General features: G+C 34.3%; 2 protein-coding genes across 6 annotated transcripts in view; both read right to left on the reverse strand.

Moving 5' to 3' along the window:
* ARL6 (ADP ribosylation factor like GTPase 6) overlaps nt 1-6,071 on the reverse strand; it is a 50,873-nt gene extending 44,802 nt beyond the window's left edge. The window contains exons 1-3 of one of the 4 annotated variants that reach the window (XM_033433354.2): nt 5,629-6,070; nt 3,744-3,874; nt 1,941-2,090 (exon numbers count right to left, since the gene is read on the reverse strand). In XM_033433354.2, coding sequence (XP_033289245.1) covers nt 1,941-2,063 — 123 coding nt within the window. In that variant the 5' untranslated portion in view covers nt 2,064-2,090; nt 3,744-3,874; nt 5,629-6,070. Of the gene's footprint in view, nt 1-1,940; nt 2,091-3,743; nt 3,890-5,628 lie in introns of all 4 variants that reach the window. The other 3 variants (XM_033433355.2, XM_004272628.4, XM_049710082.1) reach the window with 3 other exon arrangements.
* Nucleotides 6,072-8,499: 2,428 nt separating this feature from the next.
* Nucleotides 8,500-21,500, reverse strand: part of EPHA6 (EPH receptor A6) — an 893,594-nt gene continuing 880,593 nt past the window's right edge. For both annotated transcript variants that reach the window (XM_049710017.1, XM_033433353.2), the window contains one exon: nt 8,500-20,515. In XM_049710017.1, coding sequence (XP_049565974.1) covers nt 20,401-20,515 — 115 coding nt within the window. In that variant the 3' untranslated portion in view covers nt 8,500-20,400. The remainder of the gene's footprint in view (nt 20,516-21,500) is intronic.

Raw genomic sequence — 21,500 nt, forward strand, 5'->3', positions numbered from 1 at the left:
AATAACTAGGAATAAACCTACTACCTAAGGAGGCAAAAGACTTGTACTTAGAAAACTATAAAACATTGATGACAGAAATCAAAGATGACATAAACAGATGGAGAAATATACCATGTTCTTGGATTGGAAGAATCATTATTGCAAAAATGACTATACTACCCAAAGCAATCTACGGATTCAATGCAATCCCTATCAAACTACCAATGGCATTCTTCACAGAAATAGAACAAAAATTTTACAATTCGTATGGAAATGCAAAAGACCCTGAATAGCCAAAGCAATCTTGAGAAAGAAAAACGGAGCTGGAGGTATCAGGCTACCCAACTTCAAACCATACTACAAAGCTACAGTAATCAATACAGTATGGTACTGGCACAAAAACAGAAATATAGATCAATGGTACAGGATAGAAAGCCCAGAGATAAACCCACGCACCTATGGTCACCTAAACTATGACAAGGGAGGCAAGAACATACAATGAAGAAAAGACAGCCTCTTCAATAAGTGGTGCTGGGAAAACTGGACAGGTACATGTAAAAGAATGAAATTAGAACATTCCCTAACACTATACACAAAAATAAACTCCAAATGGATTAAAGACCTAAATGTAAGACCAGACACTATAAAACTCTCAGAGGAAAACACAGGAAACACACTCTTTGACAGAAACCACAGCAGGATCTTTTTTGACCCACCTCCTAGAGTAATGAAAATAAAAACAAAAATAAACAAATGGGACCTAATTAAACTTAAAAGCTTTTGCACAGCAAAGGAAACCATAAACAAGACGGTAAGACAACCCTCAGAATGGGAGAAAATATTTGCAAAGGAAACAATGGACAAAGGATTAATCTCCAAAATATATAAACAGCTCATGCAGCTCAATATCAAAAAAACCAACAACCCAATTAAAAAATGGGCGGAAGACCTAAATGGATACTTCACGAAAGAAGACATACAGATGGCCAAGAGGCACGTGAAAATATGCTCAACATCACTAATTACTAGAGAAACGCAAATCAATACTACAATGAGGTATCACCTCACACCAGTCAGAATGACCATCATCAAAAAATCTACACACAATAAATGCTGGAGAAGGTGTGGAGAAAAGGGAACCCTCTTGCACTGTGGGTGGAAATGTTAATTGATACAGCCACTATGGAGAACAGTATGGAGGTTCCTTAAAAAACTGAAAATAGAACTACCATATGACCCAGCAATCACACTACTGGGCATATACCCAGAGAAAACCATAATTCAAAAGGACACATGCACCCCAATATTCACTGCAGCACTATTTACAAGAGCCAGGACATGGAAACAATCTAGGTGTCCAATGAGAGATGAATGGATAAAGAAGATGTGGTACATATATTGAATGGAATATTACTCAGCCATAAAAAGGAACAAAATTGGGTTCTTTGTGACGTGGATGGACCGAGAGTCTGTCATACGGAGTGAAGTAAGCCAGAAAGAGAAAAACAAATATTGTGTATTAACGCATATATGTGGAATCTCGAAAAATGGTATAGATGAAACTATTTGTAGGGCAGGAATAGAGACGCAGACGTAGAGAATGGACATGTGGATATGGGGGGAAAGGGAGGGTGGGACGACTTGGGAGATTAAGTTTGACATAAATACACTTCCACGTGTAAAACAGATAGCTAGTGGGAACCTGCTGTATAGCACAGGGAGCTCAGCTTGGTTCTCTGTGATGACCTAGATGGTGGGAGAAGCAGGAGAGGGAGGTTCAAGAGGGAGGGATATAGGTATACATATAGCTGATTCACTTCATTGTACAGCAGAAACTAACACAACATTGTAAAGCAAATTTACTCCAATAAAAAAAAAATAATGGATTATAAAAAATAAAAAAACAAAAACAGTCCTTTAAAAAAAAGAAAATACACAAAGTATCTAATAAATATACTTACGTTTGAAGGTTTAAGTTTATTAATGATTGTTGTTTTGCCACTATTATCCAGCCCAAGGCACAAAACATGAACCTCCTTCTTCCTCAGGCCAAGCAAGCCTGAAAGTCTGTCTAGCAATCCCATAATGTGAGTCAAGTATTTACAAACCAGCTGCAAGTCAGGGGAAAAAAAAAAAAGATATATTACCCACAGGCACCTTAAGAATAGAAAATATGAGCATATGTATCCCAAATTTCAGAATTTAAAGACACAGTGATATTGTGAAAACCATGTCAATGTAGCTTTGCATTTAGTAAACAGAGTTTAAGCTGATTACCAGAAAGGAGTCTTAACTGAAATGCAGATTGGCGGATAATAACCCCTGGCAACACAGAATAATGCCCTTGAAGTAACTGGACATTTCTCATCGTAACATATAATACTTAAGAAGAAAATGTGGTTAAACTCAGAATCATGTGGAGTCTGCCATTTGTGATACGTGAGAATATTTGCAGCCTTTTCTGGAAATCTGGAACAGATGGGCAATGGCGTTCATGTGAGCCTGATGCTGAAGCTTAGAAAGTAGAAGGCAGACCAGAATAACAGAGAATAACTGAGATTTTGGCTACATCATTTGAGCCACTGGTCAAATCTTTGTCTAAAGCCAGCCCCCTTGTAGTTTGCAATAATACAAAGTAATAAACATTGAATTCACCATTTTTGTTTCTTTGTTTGATTATATCCAGTTTAGGTTATATCTTCTATCAAAAGAAACAAAAAATCCTAACTGATATATTTATCTTAATTTTTCCTTAGTCCTTACGTATATCTTTGTAAGTCACCACAAATCCATTTGGGAAGAAGGTTGTGTATAAAACACACACACAATTTGAACCTTAATAAATACCTGTTTCTTTGAAACTATAACTTACATGAACTATCCTGTTAAGTATCATTTTAAAAGAATTTTAACTAGTGTACTAGTAAAGAATATGAATGTAAATACCAATCTTACATTTTCATCTCATTTTCTCAAATATCATAAAAGTTTCTTTGTTAACTTGTCCCTGAAGTGTTCATTTGTTTATCAATTCTTTCTTTGGAAAAAAAAATCCTTCCAATGCAAACTTTCAAAAAAACTCCGTCAGTAATCCAAACACAAGCATTTTGAAGTCAGATAAAACTGCTGATGATGCGTTGCTGGCTATGTGATAACTTTATGGCTATTCATACCCTTCTAAGGTACTGTTAGATTTAGACTTCAGGTCTCCAAATGAAACTTTCCAAAGGTTCTTCCTTTGGGTCCATCACCACCCCCACCTCCCAAAACATTATTATGTGGCGGGAGAAGAGAGATACCACTTTTGCCAGCCCTCAACTGCTGCAGGGACTGCTACAGCAGTAACTACAATACACCTGTATTCCAAACATTTCCTATTACTCTCCAAACCACCATTTTCAAAGTTCTCTTAAAAAACAAAACAAAACAAAACAAAACAAAAAACCCTCTAAATATCAGTTTCATTTAATTGATTTATTCTCATCTCCATCTAAGGTTCCAGAAGCTTGTCATCTTACAGCTCCTTCAGTATTTTTTATTCCACACCAAAAAGGCAAGACCATACCTTGAAGGATGAGGATTCAGCAACTTAAATAATAAGAAGCTTCCAAGACAACTGCATCTGAAAGGTGGCTGCATCATTAGTTTTGCTTAGGCCCCTTCAGAGATCATTATGGACAGAAATTTCAAAACTGAATTCCAATGATGTGCAGGAAAGAGAAGGTAAAGCGCCCCACCCAAACATGGGGCCACAGTTGTCTTACCCAAGGGATGGGTTTGACTTCAGGTACTCCATTTGTGCCGCTTGAATCGACTTCTCTACTTGTGTTGGAGATTCAAATCTCACTCAACCCATTCCTTTAAATCTCAGCTTAGGGATAGACATCTGTAGAATCTACTTTAAGTTAGCCTTCGGATATCATGAAACAATTCACACAGACCATTTTAATTCAAGGTAAATTTGCTATTACTCACTTTGTTATTAATTGTACTAAGCATATTGATATAGGTTTATATCTTGTTTTCCAATTCCCATACAATTTTGAATAGATTTTAAAAAATATGACCACTTCTCATATCATCCCCCTCTGGGCAACTACAATAAAGCATTGATTGTAAAAAGCTTGATACGTGAATATTCGTTTTTTCATAGAACATCGGATTGTGATTTTCTGTCCCTTTTTCATGGATTATCAAACACCTGATGCTTGTTATTGAAATACTGTGGGATATGCAATTTAAAAGAGAAGTGGCATGCACATATATACACTACCAAACGTAAAATAGATAGCTAGTGGGAAGCAGCCGCATAGCACAGGGAGATCAGCCCTAGAGGGGTGGGATAGGGAGGGTGGGAGGGAGGGAGACGTAAGAGGGAAGAGAGATGGGAACATATGTATATGCATAACTGATTCACTTTGTTATAAAGCAGAAGCTAACAACACTGTAAAGCAATTATACTCCAATAAAGATGTAAAAAAAAATAATAAAAAATAAAAGTCAGTTGTTCTAAGAGATATAATTACATTTACTGAAGTTGCTTTATAAACAACTATCATAGAGCCTTATATATGCTTCTATTTCTTAGTAATTATACATCTTTATAAATTTACTTTTTGCTTGCATGAAATAAGGAAACAAGATAACTTAAGTCACTGGACATTCATTAACCATGTCCTAAGTGCACAGGAGGAGATACAGTGGAAGTTTTCTGTAGCAACCTACTCCTATAGCCATGATTCTCGACCCTGGCTGCACACTGGAATCAGCTAGCTGGATTAGTATTTCTGAAGATGGAATCAGGGCATCTGTATTTTAAAAAGCTACACAGTGTTTCTGATGTACAGTCACTATTGAGAACTTCAGGATTTTAGAATAAAGTCTAAACTTCCATGCATAGTTTAAAGTTGTTCACAATCTGGCTCCAATCTACCTTTCCAGTTTCTTATTTTACTGTTTTCCTCTCTCTGCAAACCAGCCAATCAAATTCTCTTGGCTGTTATCTGAGGAACGGCTTTCTTTTCTTTTCTTTCTTTCTTTTTTTTGGCCCCTCCAGGCGTCACGAGGGAATCTTAGTTCCCCAGCAAGGGATTGAACCGGGCCCCCTGCAGTGGAAGCGAGGAGTCTTAACCGCTGGACCACCAGGGAAGTCCCAGAATCTGCTTTCTAAAGTTTTTTTTTTAACTTGTTGCCAGAAAAGTCCTGAAGAATTAGGATGTTACCCATAGTTACGAGCTTGGAAGGTAGGCTACACAGAGAGAGTGGTCGAGCAAAGAAAACACCATGAATGGTACTTTGTAACTTTAAAAATGTTTCTAGAGTGAATTATAGCACACTCTCACTACCCCCAAAAAATAAATATTTTTATTCAGCTTTCAGTTTTTGATGATGAAATTTCAATTATACTTCCCACACAGCAAACAAAGCGGCCCAAATCGGGTAGTGTTAAAACCATCCAATCAAACAAAAATTCACCCAAAGCAGTTCCATGAGTTTTCTGGGGTCCATAGCCCACTTCGTCTTTTCTAGTTCTCACACATTAGAAACCAGCACACGGAGTGAAAAACATGAGGAAGAGCAATTCTAAAATTGGTGGCGGAGGGGACTGGGGGGTGGCGCTGGATACAAAAATTGGGGTTGGGGAGATACCTGGTCTTTGAGATTAGTCCTGCGGGCCCGGGAGCTGCTGAAGAACAGGAATGGACGCACTCGCTCGTATCCCTCTCGGCAACGGAAATATGGTGCGGGCGTCCCTCAGCCTTCCTCTCTAGGTCTCCACAGGAAGGATTCCTGGGCCTGAGCAAAGCCGCCTCCGCAAGTTGGGTGAAGCGGTAGCCTCTGGCTCAGCCCAAGCATCAGTGGCGGGTCAGGCGCCGTGGTGCGTGGCGTTCCCCGGGCAACCGGAGGTTTTTCCGGTGCGGAGCCACGCCTCCTCAGGTCTCAGCGCGTCAGCCGCCGTGCTCCCGTTAAGGGATTGAAGAGCTCCCCCAAATGCCAGAGGCATAGCGAGGAGTATTGAAGAAGTGTAAGCGAGGTTAAAGGGGTGAACTGCCGCCTCCCAGCGAGGAGCCGCGCTGTTCCCCGGTGGAGCATAATGGGAGTTGTAGGCTTGCGCACAGCCTGCTGGGAAGTGTTCGGCGTCCGCGTTGGCTTCGGGCCTTTCTCGCCGCACGGTCTTTCCGCACTCTCGGGAAAGTCAGCTCAGAGGGAGCGGCGCACTTTGTGGCGCCCAGAGCGCTGAGGAGTCTGCGTCGACGTCGAGCATGGGCGCAGCGAGGTGGCGACAACTGCGGGACCCGACTATGAGCTCTAGGGCGAGAAGTACGCCAGAATTGCCTGGTAGCCCATCGCATCCACCCTTTAACAGGCTGTTAGGCCTCAGACCCCGGAGTCCTGGAGAAGCAAAACCGTTCGTGCAGGCAAGGAGAGGAGATAAACTCACAGGCATTATTCGGCAAAGGAAGTCTGCCTGAACCTGGTTTCTGAGGTGTCTGATCTCCTGAAGAGATTTCCACGAGGCATAATCCCCTGCGATTAGAGTACAGTCACCGGAATCAAATCGGCAGGTGGTCAGGAATCTGTAGTCCCAATGCTTAAAGTTAGCCACCCTCTTAAATTGCTCTGGGGTATTATAGTAATAGTAAATGACTTATCTCCTTTGTTAGCCAGGAGTATGAGATTCTTTACCCCCTCCAGCTACCTAGTGTTATATTTACTACCCTACCTGTTCTTTGGCTTATCAATTTCGGCCTATTAAGTGGATTAGCAGGGTGAAAAAAGAGACTAGAAGGAATTAGATAAAAGTAATAATGGGGGAAAGATTGTATTTGCATGATCATGGGATGCATTTTATTTTCCAAATTTTCAAATGCGGTTCTGTTATTTTTACAATGGAAAAAAAAATGTTCTGGGCTAGTGACTCTTGTTGAAAGATGAAAACTAACAAAACGCAAAAACAAAAAAAACCTATAGTTGCGTATCCAAAAGAACTTACTTACCAATGTCCTTGAAAAAATGGAGTATGGAAATATATTCCGCCTTATTGTGTAGCCTTAGGCCAGTTAACGCTGCTCGATTGTTCAGCTTCCTCACGTTCAAAAAGACACTAAATATCTCATCTGGTGGTTTTGAGGAATAAGTAGGTAACAGAGGTATGTGTATGTTTGGCACATAGTAGGTGTTCAATAAACAATTTCCTATCTTCCTTTCTCCTGCAATTTTTATTATATGGGTAAGATTTTTAAATGTGGTCCTTTAATTTCTGACACTGAATTTACAGTGAGGTATTAATTACTTTTCTGTGTGTCTGGGTATTGTGACTCACTTTGATAAAAGTTGGAAGCTAAGTACTTACAGCCGGATTTTGACTTTTTTTTTTTCCCTTAGAGCTAAGTAGAAATCTTATGTTTTAGGAAACTTTAGTGTACAGACAATTTTTCCTGTTTGGAGTTGATATTTTCTGCCCCTAGGTTGAGTTCTGTTTTTGCTTCGTACAAAACATTCGGTGAACACTGGAAATGAAATGGAGAGATTAGATATCCAACTTTTCAGTCAATTTAAGCAGATAACATAATTCTTTTTTAAAAATTTGCTAAGTGAATAGTTATCTTAAGGTACATAATTCTCTTACAAAAATTTAGCTAAGTAAATAGTTATCTTAGATAAGTGTAGTTGATATGTTGGCTTCTTATTATTAGAGATGAAATAGTGGTCATGAAACCCACAATCTACTCAATAATCTAGAAAATGTCAGTTTTGAAACTAACAACCTTTAAAAAAGTGAATACTTCATACGGTTGAATCTGCTGTTTTGGTGCTTTGCCAACCGAAACAGCTCTCAACAATACACTCAAGGCTCAGCATAAAAATTGGTTTCACTTGATTTAAGAAGTTAGTTTGGGTCTCCTTATTATGAGAATAAGAAGCTTTAAAAATGGTTCTTAATTGTATGAAGGCTTCTTAAGATACCTGTATAAGGAAAGAAAGTTTCAAGTACTTTATTACCAGTTTAAATTTCATACTAGCTTTTGGAACTGTGGTAAGAATTATAAAAGAGAGAAGAGTGAGATATGGTGAGTACAGTGCTATTCTGATTAATTCAAGATACTTTTAATATATTTTCTTACCAGCAACTTTTAAAAAATATAGAAAATCCATGATTGGTAATTTACTGGATGTTTTTGGAATAAATATTGATAGTCTAAAGCTGTTTGAACAGTTGTACATTATGTGTATCTGTCAGTCATCTGCAATTTGTATACAGTATTACCTATGCAATGAACAATTTAATTCACTTGAATCTCACAAAATATTTTGCTGATATAAAATCACTATAAAAATATGTACTAATTATTTACAGTGACTTATGTGAATTTATGTCTTGACCTTAATGCTATTATTGTGAAAAATTACAGCTATGATTTTGTCTCCAAAATTACTAATATATGTAAAGAGCATCTAGATTTAATAGACTAAAAGATAAATTATATTAAATATGATCAACACGACAATACAAAAAAGTCACAAATTCAACCACCAGAACTGTAACTTTTATTTGCTAATAGATATTTTAATAAACAGGCTTACTCCATCTGTAAGACCCTGATAATGCCTCTTAGGAAATCATAGAAAAATAAAATACAATAATTAGTAACTTGTACTTTGTACAAAAATCTTATGTTGCTCAGCAGGTAGTTTTGCTAAACACCATATTCATTCAGCAGATAGATAGATGACATATGTAATGCAATTCACCGCAAACAATCCCTCATTGAGAGCTGAGCATTCTATAACACTATAACTTGTAAGCATGCCAGCATGTGAAAATATACATGGAACATCATAATATTACTGTAGATTTTATAAGATGAAAACAATACCACCTTCAATTCAAGTAAGTCTGGACTACTTCGTTGTCATAGTGAAGTAGATAATAAGTAGGATTGCAGTTCTGTTGTAAACACCCTCTTACTGTGTTTATCTTTCTACCATATTGTGATACAACCAGAAAAAAGAACATAGGCTGTGTAAGGAACCTGAGTGAAAGGCATATATTGAAGCTCTAAATAGTGATGTAATACTAAAGAGAAAAAATAATGCAGTGCTGCACTTCCTTCTCACAAACAGATCTTTTCCCCTTTTTGCAAGAGTAGATGGGTACAGTGCTAAATCCATAATTAATGATAAATAACTTTATGACAGGTTACAAAGAGATACATTTTAAAAATCATAGGAAGAAAAAATGTTTTCAGCTGCAGTTTATCATTAGTCAAATATTACTCTCTGAGGGACTAAATGTCTCAACCTAGACAGTTGTTATCTAGGCATTTAATATAAATGTACTATTTAGTATTTAAATAAACTTTTTAGGATTTGTGCTACAAAGATTTTTATAACTTTTTTATTTTGAATACACTGCAACTGTCAAATCTACCATTTAATACTTGATATGGCCATTTAAATATTGAGTTTAATCAAATGCATATTTATATGTACACATATATCTTTATATTTTTGGCTATGCTAAAACAGAAAAAAATGGAGAGCAATCTTATTCCATTATTCACAGTCTAATTTTACATCAAATCCAAAGAACAAATATGCACGTATAAATTCCAACACACTGAATTACATACAGCCTATCCAGAAATAAAGCTCCAAGCACAATGAAAAAGTCACATCCTTCCTACAGGATAGACAGGGCACAATGAAAAAAAAAAAATATCGCCCTTGTGTTTCTCCTAAACGACAGATGTTTTTATATGAAAACAAAACAAAATAAAATATTGTTTTACCAAACGATTAGAGCCTGATTACCTTTATTTAGTTATTTATTTTAATTTCAGATGTGGGCTCAAACCATCTCAAAATAGTGTTTTGAGAAAATTGACAGCTTGAATATATAATACACATCTTTAAGCATTAACTAATTTTCATTAGCTTTGAATTAGAATGGCTACAAGATGTTTCTGTCTTTTACACTGTAGTAGACAAAAATAACAAAACATGGGAAGTATCTATGGCATTGAGAAGTCCTCACTTAATCTCTACATTATGGAAAGGGGACTCTGTTATCAGCATCCTTGGAAAAGCTCAGAATTCAGTTTCAGGTCTTCCAAATAAGATGTCTCAAAAATATTTAGTAAAATGGCTTTAATATATTTTATACAATAGGTCTTTTTCCTGTGGTGTATTACATACAAATCCCCATTGACTATGTTTATATATGCACATATATATGTTTATGTGTGTGTGTGTGTGTGTGTGTGTGTGTTCCCCCTTTCCAACTACTTACACATCTCTCCAGCCTATACCTGCTTCCCACTCCTTATACTGACTTTTATTTCCTCTTGGTAAAGTAAGACTACTCACACAGTAACATCCTTACATTTCTACCATAAATCTACCAACCTATCTGCATATTACACACTCTGCCTTCCCTCCCATTGTAGTTCTGTCTCCTTCTGTCAAAAACTAACCTTCCAACTTAAGCTATGAATCCTAACCCTTCTACTTCTCAAAGCCTTTTCTAATTAAATTCTCTCTTGCATAATCAGTTTTCCCCTTTCTACCAGATCATTCTCATTCTTATATAAATATTCCCTAGCATCCTTTCTCTAAACACACACACACACACACACACACACACACACACCTTTCTTGACCCCATATCTACTTCCAACTACTCAGCTACTGCCCTGTTCCTCTTGCTTTCTTATGGTAAAACTTCTTGAAAGAGTTGTGTATAGATACTGACTCCACCTTCTTTTCTAAAGTATCTTCTCAATCCACTTCAATCAGGCTTTGACTTCAGTACTTCATAGAGACTGCCCTTGTCAAAATCGTCAGTAACTTCCATGTTGCCAAGCCCAACGGCCATTTCTTTACTTTAAACTTGGCTTCTTAAAGCATTTAATCCAGATGGCCAATTGGTTTTTTTGTTCTCTACGTTACCTTACACTCCTCAGGGTCCTCTGCTGGTTTCTAATTCTCCACCTAACTTCTACATTGACATGCCTTGGATCTCAATCAAGCCCTACTTCTCTATCTTACAGGCTTTTCCCAGGTGATTTAAAAACATTGAATACCATATATATATTGATGGCTTCTAAATCTTGATGTCTAGCCCTGATCGCTCCTTGGAACTCTTATATACAACTGTCTGCTCAATATCTCCATTTGAATATCTAACAGGTATCTCAGGCATTACATGGCTGAAACCAAACTCCTGATTTTTTTCCCTCCAAACCTGCTACTCCTGCACCACCACTGACTACATTTCTTATTTTTCAAATGTAGAATTTATCTTCAATTTTTCTCTCTTCATCCCTCAGGGCCAATCCATTAGCAAGCCCTGTCTTCAAACATACCCGACATCCATCCACTTCTCTCCATCTTCACTACTTCTTCTCTAACAAAAGCCACCTTGTTTTTTCTTTTTTGCTTAAACTACTGTAGCAGCCTCATAAATGTTCTTTGACCCCCATCTCATTTTTGCCTCTCTTTGGCTCATCAACTGTGTACCAAGCACACTGTTCTCTCTACCCTCAAAACACTCTAAAGTCTCACACATTAAACTATTCCTTCTGCCTGGAATTCCCCCAGATTTTCTCATGACTGGTTCCTTCATGCTTTTCATACATCGGCTTAAATATCACATCCTCAGAGAAGACTTCCTTTACCACTTAATATAAAGAAGCCACAGTCATGCTATGTAACAATATTAATTTAATTTTCAGCATAGCACTTATCAGTACTTCTTCATTGTGTGTCTTTACCACTAGAAGGTCAATTCCATGAGACAGGGGCTTTTGCTTGTCTTGGTCGCTTTGTGTCCTCTGTGTTGAGAATAAGACACTTGTACAAGATAATGTTTAGTAAGCATTAGTTAATGAATAAATGGACTTATGGATAAATATACATTTAAAGTAAATCAGTATATATGTATATATACTATTTTTAAAATTAGGAATTATACAGTTTTGGACTAGCAAACACACTTGATTTAATTGTGTTTGTTTATTATATCTGTTCCCCATAGTGTAAATAGCTTTAACTGGACAAATCATAATTTTTTTGTTGTTGCTATTCTTTATATTAAAATACAGACACCTAACTATTTCATTTAATGGTAGAGTGATCAAAGTTGTGAGGTGGGAAAGGGAATGTTTTGCTTCCTGAAAGGAATTTTTGGATACTCCATAGAAAATAAGCAATTGATGCAAAAATGGAATAGCTTTTACCTTTGTTTGAAGTATTCCATTTGGTGAAATTTAAAAATTGAATAAACAGTGGAAAAGTAACTATAAAAATATATGTTCACTACAGTACTTTGAATATACAAAGTCTAATGGAAGACTTTCTTTTTGTATTTCCATTCATGAGAAAGTAAAAGATTTTGCTCTTTCCAGAAGACTTCATGGAATATATGACCAGTATTAGATAAGAGCAGTAGCTTCAAAAATAATAATTTCTAACCACTATGTTATGGATTTTAGCTGCAACTTCTCTGAGAATTGGAAGGTTACAAGCAATATTAGAGAGACTGAATGGAAATATATAAAGCAGTCCTTTTTTTTTCTAATACTTAAAACAACTGAAAAGAGAAGGCAATCTCCTTGAAAGAATATAAGCATTTAGAGATCATAAGATATAATGTACAACTAATATGTAGGTCCTGTATTTTTTAGACTATGTGTAAAATTTATGTATCTGTATAAAAGCATAACTTGATTCAAAAAGACTACCCTTTCAACTCAATTATTTTTACCTGCATCTTATATATACTGTTTTTACATTTAATAAAGCAGAAGGAAAAACTTTTTATTAATAGGAGTGATATGTATAAAGTGCTTTGACAGTCTAATCAATTTTTGGGAGGCAAATTCTTAATTATATATGTCTTAGAAATCAAAAGAACTATTAGTATGGAAATGTTAATAATTGTGATCATTCAGTCTGTTAATATACTTTTAAAAAATAAATTTAAATTTTTGATATTTTGGTAAGATTTCTTTCTAATTTTATATAGCAATATATATTTTAACAAATATTAGTGGACTTATTTATATTAGAGATTCTCATCCTCAAAATGCATTTTAGCTTCAAAATTACCAGTAAGAGTAACATGACATAATTTTCAGACAGTTTTCTATTAATTTTTTGTTATTTTTAATGAGGTAATTAATAGTTTTAACACAAACTCCACTTTATATTACCTTTTTGCCTTTTCCTCAGTTTTAATGGAACTTGGTCCATTTTCATCTTCTGCATTCATGCTCTGCCTGTGATTTTTTAAAAAATAAGGTTATTTTAGAAGGTATAACTAACATTTTAGGAAACATAGACTTGTTAATTAACAATTATTCCATCAAAAGTCAAAATTAAGCTGTCAAAGTTTATACTGCATACAAAATTAAACCTAAGTATAGTTTGTGAAAAATGTGCAAAGTTATTCAAATTTCCAAGGACACAATCTAATGATGAAGTATGATTAACAAAATCATTAATAATGTATCATAAATAAAGCACATATAGTAATCTTTAAAGTCCAGTGTTACCCATATTCATGTTTGTTAGGAACGCTCAGGTATTGTGCCCCACCAAAAACAAAAATGCTCCCATCTCACATTTTGATTTTTTTCTCTTGGAGGCCTAAAACACCTAAAATTATATCAAAACTCCATATCTGTAAGAAGAAAATGAGATTTTTGCATTGTATAAATATATTAATACAATTTTCTTTAAATACATACATATGGCATAGGGAGAACAACATCCATTAAAGCAAATTAAAAACCTCCATGACAAACATTTATGCAAGTTAAACCTTATTTTCCAAGCAGCGCAGAAATTTTAAAAAGCCTCAGTCACTGTTTATTTTTATATTGTCCACGAATATTATTATTATATTGTCACTATTATTTTAAAGATACTCTTGAAGATATTGCAATAATAGCTCTAGATAAAATACCAATGGATTTTCAAACAAATTGGTTTTAACAATGCTCACATCAATCACATCAACATAAAATAGCTTGTTCAGTTACAAGTCTGTTATCAAATGAGTGGTCATTAATTTTGTCATAGAGCTTCTAAAGACAACAATTTTAAGCAGATTTATTTAAGCATTACTATGTGGCAATAAATAAAACATGCACAGTTAAGTAAAAACTTCATTACAACTTAAAAAATGATAATACTGGGTAAATAATTCTAAAAAGAGCATAGTTACTACTTTGAAAAATGAACTAATATAATTAATTATATTCTGGCTTCTCTCTGAGTGAAGATGTGTTTACGTGAAAATTTTAGAAAAACAATTTCTATCTAAATGCATAGATATCATTCTACAAATTACTAAATGTGGAAGAGAGACTTTTAATTTATTATAAAAGCAATAGAAGAGGACAATTTAAATTAGGTAAAAATCTTGAAAGTGTATTGTTTATTCATCTTTATGATTTAGCACTGTTCACTCCATCTATCAGGATTTCAAAAAGTTAAATGATATTTGGTCTTTCAAGAACAAAGGCAAATTAAGACTGTTCTAAGGATGATGATCTATAAACATAGAAAAACCTGTATAGTAATGTTCACATCAATATTGCTTGCCATGAAAGCTCATATTTAACCAATGAAAACAAGGACATTTATCTTCAAAGTTAATAATGCCTAACTAAATATAAAATTTGATTTAGATATATGAAAAATGAAGGTTCTCCTGTCCTTGGAGTTTTCTTTAAAATAATATATTATTTTGGAATAAAGACAGTTCTCCCTTCAATCTCTCTCTAATGAAATGGAGACTCTGATGCTAACTAAATTAGAATCCTGAAGTAGGGTTGTCCTTTTATTATTTTGTTGAACACCTTAAAGTCACATCTCAGTTGTTCTGATTTACAGTTTGAGTTGATAACATTATCTTAACCAACAGTAAGTTTATCATGACAAATTAAAGATTAGCCAGAGGTTACAAATAATGGAGGAATATGGATGAGAACAGAGCTTTACTTGAGAGGAGATTTTCACTAATTCTGGTACTTTTCTACAACTCCCAGGAAATTGTGTTGTTAATCTGTACTTTATTTCCTAATCGAAAGTAGATACCACATCTTTATATCATTACATTTAAAAGAGATCTTTCGTCGCTTTTTATATTCTTAAGATGAATTAGGTTTAAAAGGTAGTGGAATTCTTCTTTGAGATCTTCCCCTTTAAATGAAATAAATAAAAAATTCCCTTAAGAATATAGAGATTTGGTATTCTGATAAACTAGTGTGGAAATTCAAGTAAGAACCTTCTTTATTTTGTTTAGCAAGAAACTTTGCTTTCAATGGATAAGTGCAAAAGTGTAATAAAATGGAGGTGACTTGGTAGCATTAAGAGAAATACAACACTTTGTATTTGCCAGATTCTTTTCCAAAAGATGAAGTTAATTTTTTAGTAGTGCTTTGCTATCCATAGTAATTGAAAAGTTTACTTTTAATTTTTTTGTATCACTTTTAAATACAATAATTTTGAATCAATACTGATAAGCTAAAATAGACTTTTAAATCTATTCTAATATCCCAAAAAAGCCAATGCCAACCAGATTTTTGTTAACTTCTTTTGAATTAAGAGCAAAGAACCTAAGTCTTCCAATTAAGATGTAAATATGCTTTTTTAAACATTTTATTTAAATCCATCATTAATTTGAAATTGGATATAATTATTAGTCAGATGAAAGAGGATTAGTTAAAATTACATTTTGATGACTTGGATCTTCTTCTGGATCTTTTTCCCCCAGGAGACACATATATCACGTCACATCCCCTTATAACAAAAAAAAATACATTTTATCCTCATAAATCTTTGAAACCCTTGTCTAATACTTATCTTTTTAAGGGAATAGTAAGAGAAAGATGGGGTATTTATTCTTCTGGAATATAAGATTTTTCTTTTCCTTTATTTCATCTAGTAATAAATGTGCTCTGGTCATGAGTAATCATCTCTTTCCTTTGTTAAATATATCATGTTTGAAAGAATTTTATGCAACCATTTCAGCTGTATACTCATTATTACATTTACTAAGGCCAGTGAATTGGCTTGGGCAAGAGATTACCCCAGAATCGTTTTTGAAAAATGGCTGATGTTTTCTAACTGGAAGTACCTTTGAGGTAGTGAGCCTACACCTGAACTGAAAAGTATGCCACTGGACAATAGAAGTATGTGACTCCTGAGGAGGATCAGCTGTTAACAAGAGAGATTCTCTTAGAGAATCCAGCAAGTGTGCTCCCTTCTGCCAGAGGAAGTGTGGAGTGTTCTATGGAAAATTTGAGGTCCAACATATTTCTTTCCATAGGACAAGGTTGTTTTTTTTTTTTACAAGGTTTTATTTCACACTGGACAAGGTTTTATTTATTCAATGTATTTTTGTTCTGTGGAAAGAACTAGCCCTTAGTGACATGGCAATCACAGCAAACATAGCAAATAGGCTCTAACCTCTAAGTTTTAAGCTTAAGAGTTACTTGAACGTAAGGACACTACAGTCAAACTCATCTTTGCCATAAAATTTTATGCATGTAGGAGACACCTTATAGATATTTGTTAAAATGAACTAAAGTTTACACTACCTTTATTGAACATTATTATAAAAAATTGAAAATCTGTTGAAAATGTTGATCATAAAAACCAAAAGCTGGATGACTTCAGTGCCCAGTGCTCTAATGGAAGAATACCATCAATTTGACACAGTGTGCTCCTCTACCTTTTGGAGTCTTCATATAAAAAGCACTAAAATATTTTTGGATCGAAAGTTAATATGAGTCTTTGATACTTAATGGAATTTGAACTTGGAAAAGTTAAGTTGATGATACTAAAAGAAGTGATTATCTCTTCTTCTAATCTCTTTGTTATATAAAGACATGTACGACAACTGTGAGTTGATAACAGTTTTTGATTCATAAAATATTTATTTCTTTTAAATTAATAACACATTTCCCTAGCTAAAGCAGTAGGAAAGGATCATCTTCATCCATTTTGAAATTACTTTCCAAAGCACTTAATTTCCAGTTAATGAAAAGCCAGAATTCATACCCTCTGTATGTGTAAATGCTCCCATTTATGTGGTAGGACCCAAAATACCTAGTATTGGTAAACATTTTGAGATAAGAGATTTAACTGACTGCTTTACAGAGTAGAAATTTGGTAGGAAAAGACATAAAAATGGCTTTTTAAGAAAATTGTGGCTGGGAGATAGGTAATGTAATTCATTCTTCACCACATCTTCCGAAGACCTCCTATAAAGACTGCTTTTCAAGGATTAAATTTGGATTTGTTTTCCATGCATGGGCTGAGTTGGGCCTTAAAGCTGTGGCTGGAAAATTTTTTTTTTCAGGTATTTAGTTGGATAGATTTTAAAGAGTAATACAGAGTGAAATAAGAAATCCTTCTTGATTATGGCATGCATAACTTATTTATCAAGTTATAACTCAGTGCAAAAGTGCTGTAATTCTTGATTTTTGTTAAACCAAGAGCTTTGCAACTTCTGATGGCTTTTTTAGTGTAATGATTTACATACCTAATCTCTCTTCTTCATTGTACATTGTTTTTACATTTTTTCCCAGTTATGTCTTATATATACTATGAGATAATGAGTTGACTATAGGCTGGAAACTGACCACGTAGAAAATTTTAAAAAATGGTTCCTTCAGCTGTCTGATTTTCAAAATCTAAAAAGCCCCTCAGTAGTATAGACTAGGAAATTTAAAATAAAGCAGGTACATGACTATATATGCATATTTTAGTTATTAAAGATTATTTTTGGAGGCTTGTGATTTATGGAAGTTACTCATTTTCTTTCTATCATTATGTTCTATGTTATGAATATTAAACAGCTTTAATTACTGAATATGTGCACTAGTAAATCTCAAACTATTTCATGTAAAATTTTCAAATCGTGATTGGTAGGCAGTAAAGAAATAGATATACTTATTTTTTAATGTTTCTGTTTAATCTTGCATACCTTGCTCTGACCATGATGAGGTTCAAATTTACACTAAAGATTATCATGCTTACAGTTGCAAAAAATATAAATGTAATATAAATGTAAATTTTAAAAAGGATTGGGGGTAAGAGACAAAGTGAAAAGGCAGTTTTATAATACTACAGAAAGATGTTTGGGAAGGAAAAAAAAACTATGAATTAACCAGATATAGAATAGGATCATTGGATTTTTGAAGAAAAAAATTCTTAACAGAGAATTTAAATCTTGCAAGCACTGAATGCCCATCCCATAGAAGTTTAAATACTTTATAGAATTTATTTCATCAAAGTATACAGATGTTGCTGACAGAGTCCTATGGAAGACCATATTATTCTATTCCTTATTTTCTAAATATGTTTTTTGTTGTATTATAAAAATAAATATATATGATTAATAAATTTAATCTGCTTTACATCTGTTCTTATTTAATATATATTTGAAGATAGGTAAATATGGAAATTTTATATTTCCTCTAAATGCATCCAGATTTGTGTAAATGTAACAAGCAAACTGCAGACAGTCTGTGAATGATGCATGACCATGCAGGTGATGGCTGGAAAATGTTGCTAGCTATTTCTGACACACTTACTTAAAAAGTGATGGATTTCCCACTTTTTTCTTTTTTATTGTACTTTAAGGAATACTTTAAAGACTCTTCCTTCTAGCTCTCTCTGTTTCTTTTGAAATGAGAAAATTTTAGCTGTGGGAGGCAAAAATCAGAAGATAAATCAACAAAAGAAAATATGTGGAAGGGACTAGTCTAATGGGACAATCAAAAAATCTTAAAATAGGAAAAAAAAATCAAGACTCCTTTTATAGCAAGAAAACTACTATCACCAAAAAATGTAATTTAGGTAGGAATTTGAGGATGTGGGTAGGGTACCTTTATCTGCGAGATCAAATAAAACTTAATTTTTATATGAAATCAGCATCTTCAGACAACCTGCTCTTTTTTTTCTCTTAAGACATTCTCACTACTCTTCCACCTAGCACAGCAGTTATTTTTTTAGTTTCACAGGGAACAGCTGATTTTATAATTGAATTTGTTCATACGACATTACTGTTTTGATAAGCTGACTCAGCTTAATTCAATGAAAAGTATATTTGCCTGTTTTTGCAGCCTCCAGAAGATTATGGCAACAACACACCTTAGCTGTGTTTACATTTTTATGTTACTGTATCAAGGACTCAGGTTACACACAATTCATATATGCCCATGTGCTAGATCCGTTTATACCCTCTTTGGTGTACGCAGCGGCATACTTGTCTCTTGGAAGGTTTGGAAAACAGCTCAGCATGTTCGTGTAACTTATTTTTACAAACAAAACATAAAAATTCTTAAACTTGCAAAATGTACCAATATTAGACAGTTCGATGTGTTTATTTTCTTGGGCCACCATGTAACTATCATAAAATTCTGTTTAAATTAAAATCTTTTTACATTTAATCTAAGGCTATAATCGTAGATCTTTTATTCAAAGCAATTCTGCTGAGAAGAATTTTCTTAATGCTTTGATAATTACTCTTGCAAACTTGTGAAGATGAACCAAGGAAACAGTCATGGATTATTCCATGCTTTACTCTATTTATAGCCTTTAGAGCAATGGACTCACTCTTGGTCTTTCCAGGGGTGATCTTCATAACACAGTAGAGAAATATATTATAGTTAGTGAAAAATTAGAGGGGAAAGCCTGCCTCTAAACTGCCACCTACTACGAAATATGTAGGACACTATAAAGTTAATTTTAAAAAATGACAAACCAAGACTTAAGAAGTTTTAAAAGCACAGTATGTTTCTCCCTCACCCTCCCTTATAACTTCCTTCTCACCCCAGTCACACTTGACAAGAATTCACTACATGAAATCATTGGTCTTTTCTGCAAATAATTCTAACATCAGGCTTCGACAGGTAAAGTATTGTAGGATAGAGTTAACGATATGACCCACAGAGTTGAATATAATTATCTAAAAAATAAATATTCATGTCAGTTTGGAAGCTATTCGATCACAAAACATGAAAGCAAGGTCAACTCTTTCTTTTTAATCTACCATCAAACTCTAAATACATTATTAACCCCAAATTCCTTTGGGTTAAGTCCTTGAACACTTCCGAAATACAATTATACAAAGTTACACATCCATGCTGAGTTATTTACCATTGTGTAATGATAATCTGCAGTGGGCCAGGGTTTTACTTGCAGGTTATTCAGAGAGGAGCTAGGATGAGTGATTTTTAAGTCCAGGTTGGAAGCATAAACAAAGGGTGTGTGCCCGTAGTCTGACAGGAGACTGCAGTTTGTGAAGTGATGTTTGGAGAATCAGAAGAGAGGGTAGTAGAGAGGATATCTTTCATTTTAGAAATGCTGAGGCACAAAACACAGGTGCTTGTAGTACTTTCATACATGAAATCCCTTCTCCTGTATGTGCATCATGTGTAAACGTAAAGTCTGTATACTGCTGACTATTCGTCTCTGGTGTCCAATGAGTATGACTCCAATTCTTCTAATATCACTGTGAGAGATTGAGAGAGAGAGAGAGAGAGAGAGAGAGAGATAAAAGAGAGAGAGAGAGAGAATATGAACAGTTAGATCTGGTAAGTATGACAGAGAGGAAATGAACATTTAGATATGGTAAATGTGCCCCATGTCAGATTTGCCAAAAATTGTATACCTGGTAAAATGAGAGTTTAAGCAGAGATATAAATGAACAACAGGAGTTCGTTACCTTTTTCTTTACCCTGGTGCCAGAGAATGCGTCAGGTCAACCTCAGATTTAAGGGTAAGAATTCAGATACCGATGTAATGTTCAGATATTTCATAAGCCCAAGGGTTTTATGTAATTATATAAACTTTCAACAGTATTAACAAAATAGCATGTAGGATAGAAAGTATAATGTGGACTCCATTTTAATTGTCATGGTCTTTCAATAATCTGAAAAAATGCCATTATATTATGTTGAACAGTATGAAATTACCATTACTCTTTTACAACAATGGCAATTTAATATGGCTTCACCTACTAGTTTTAGTATCTTTCTTTTAAGCACATGTTGAGCATTTTCACTGCACCCATGAAAGGATAGCATTTGAGAAAGTGGAAAAATGCTGGACCATTATAACATAGAGAAAAAGCTCTGAGATAACATAATATTGTATTATTACAATTATTACATTTGATGAAAGTAATAGGAATTGATTTAGTATACATGAGTCAAAAATAATTTGCAAAGGTAAAACTATGTTGATGTAAAGTCTATGATGTGAACAAGAGTAATACGCATTTTAGAAAGCATTTAAAATTTTAAATAGTTTTTTGAATTAAATATATTCTTTCAAAGGAAAATAGTTAAAAGTGCAATGTCCAACTTTCACTAGAATGATCGACAGAAATGGTGAGGAAAGATGTGGAAACACCATCCTAGTATTAGGGAAGGTAGTTTAACCATGGTGTTCTTGATATAGTATTTGAATTTATAATCTCCTGAGTGGAGCATCTA

Source organism: Orcinus orca, chromosome 5 (genome assembly GCF_937001465.1).
Source record: "Orcinus orca chromosome 5, mOrcOrc1.1, whole genome shotgun sequence".
NCBI lineage: Eukaryota > Metazoa > Chordata > Mammalia > Artiodactyla > Delphinidae > Orcinus > Orcinus orca.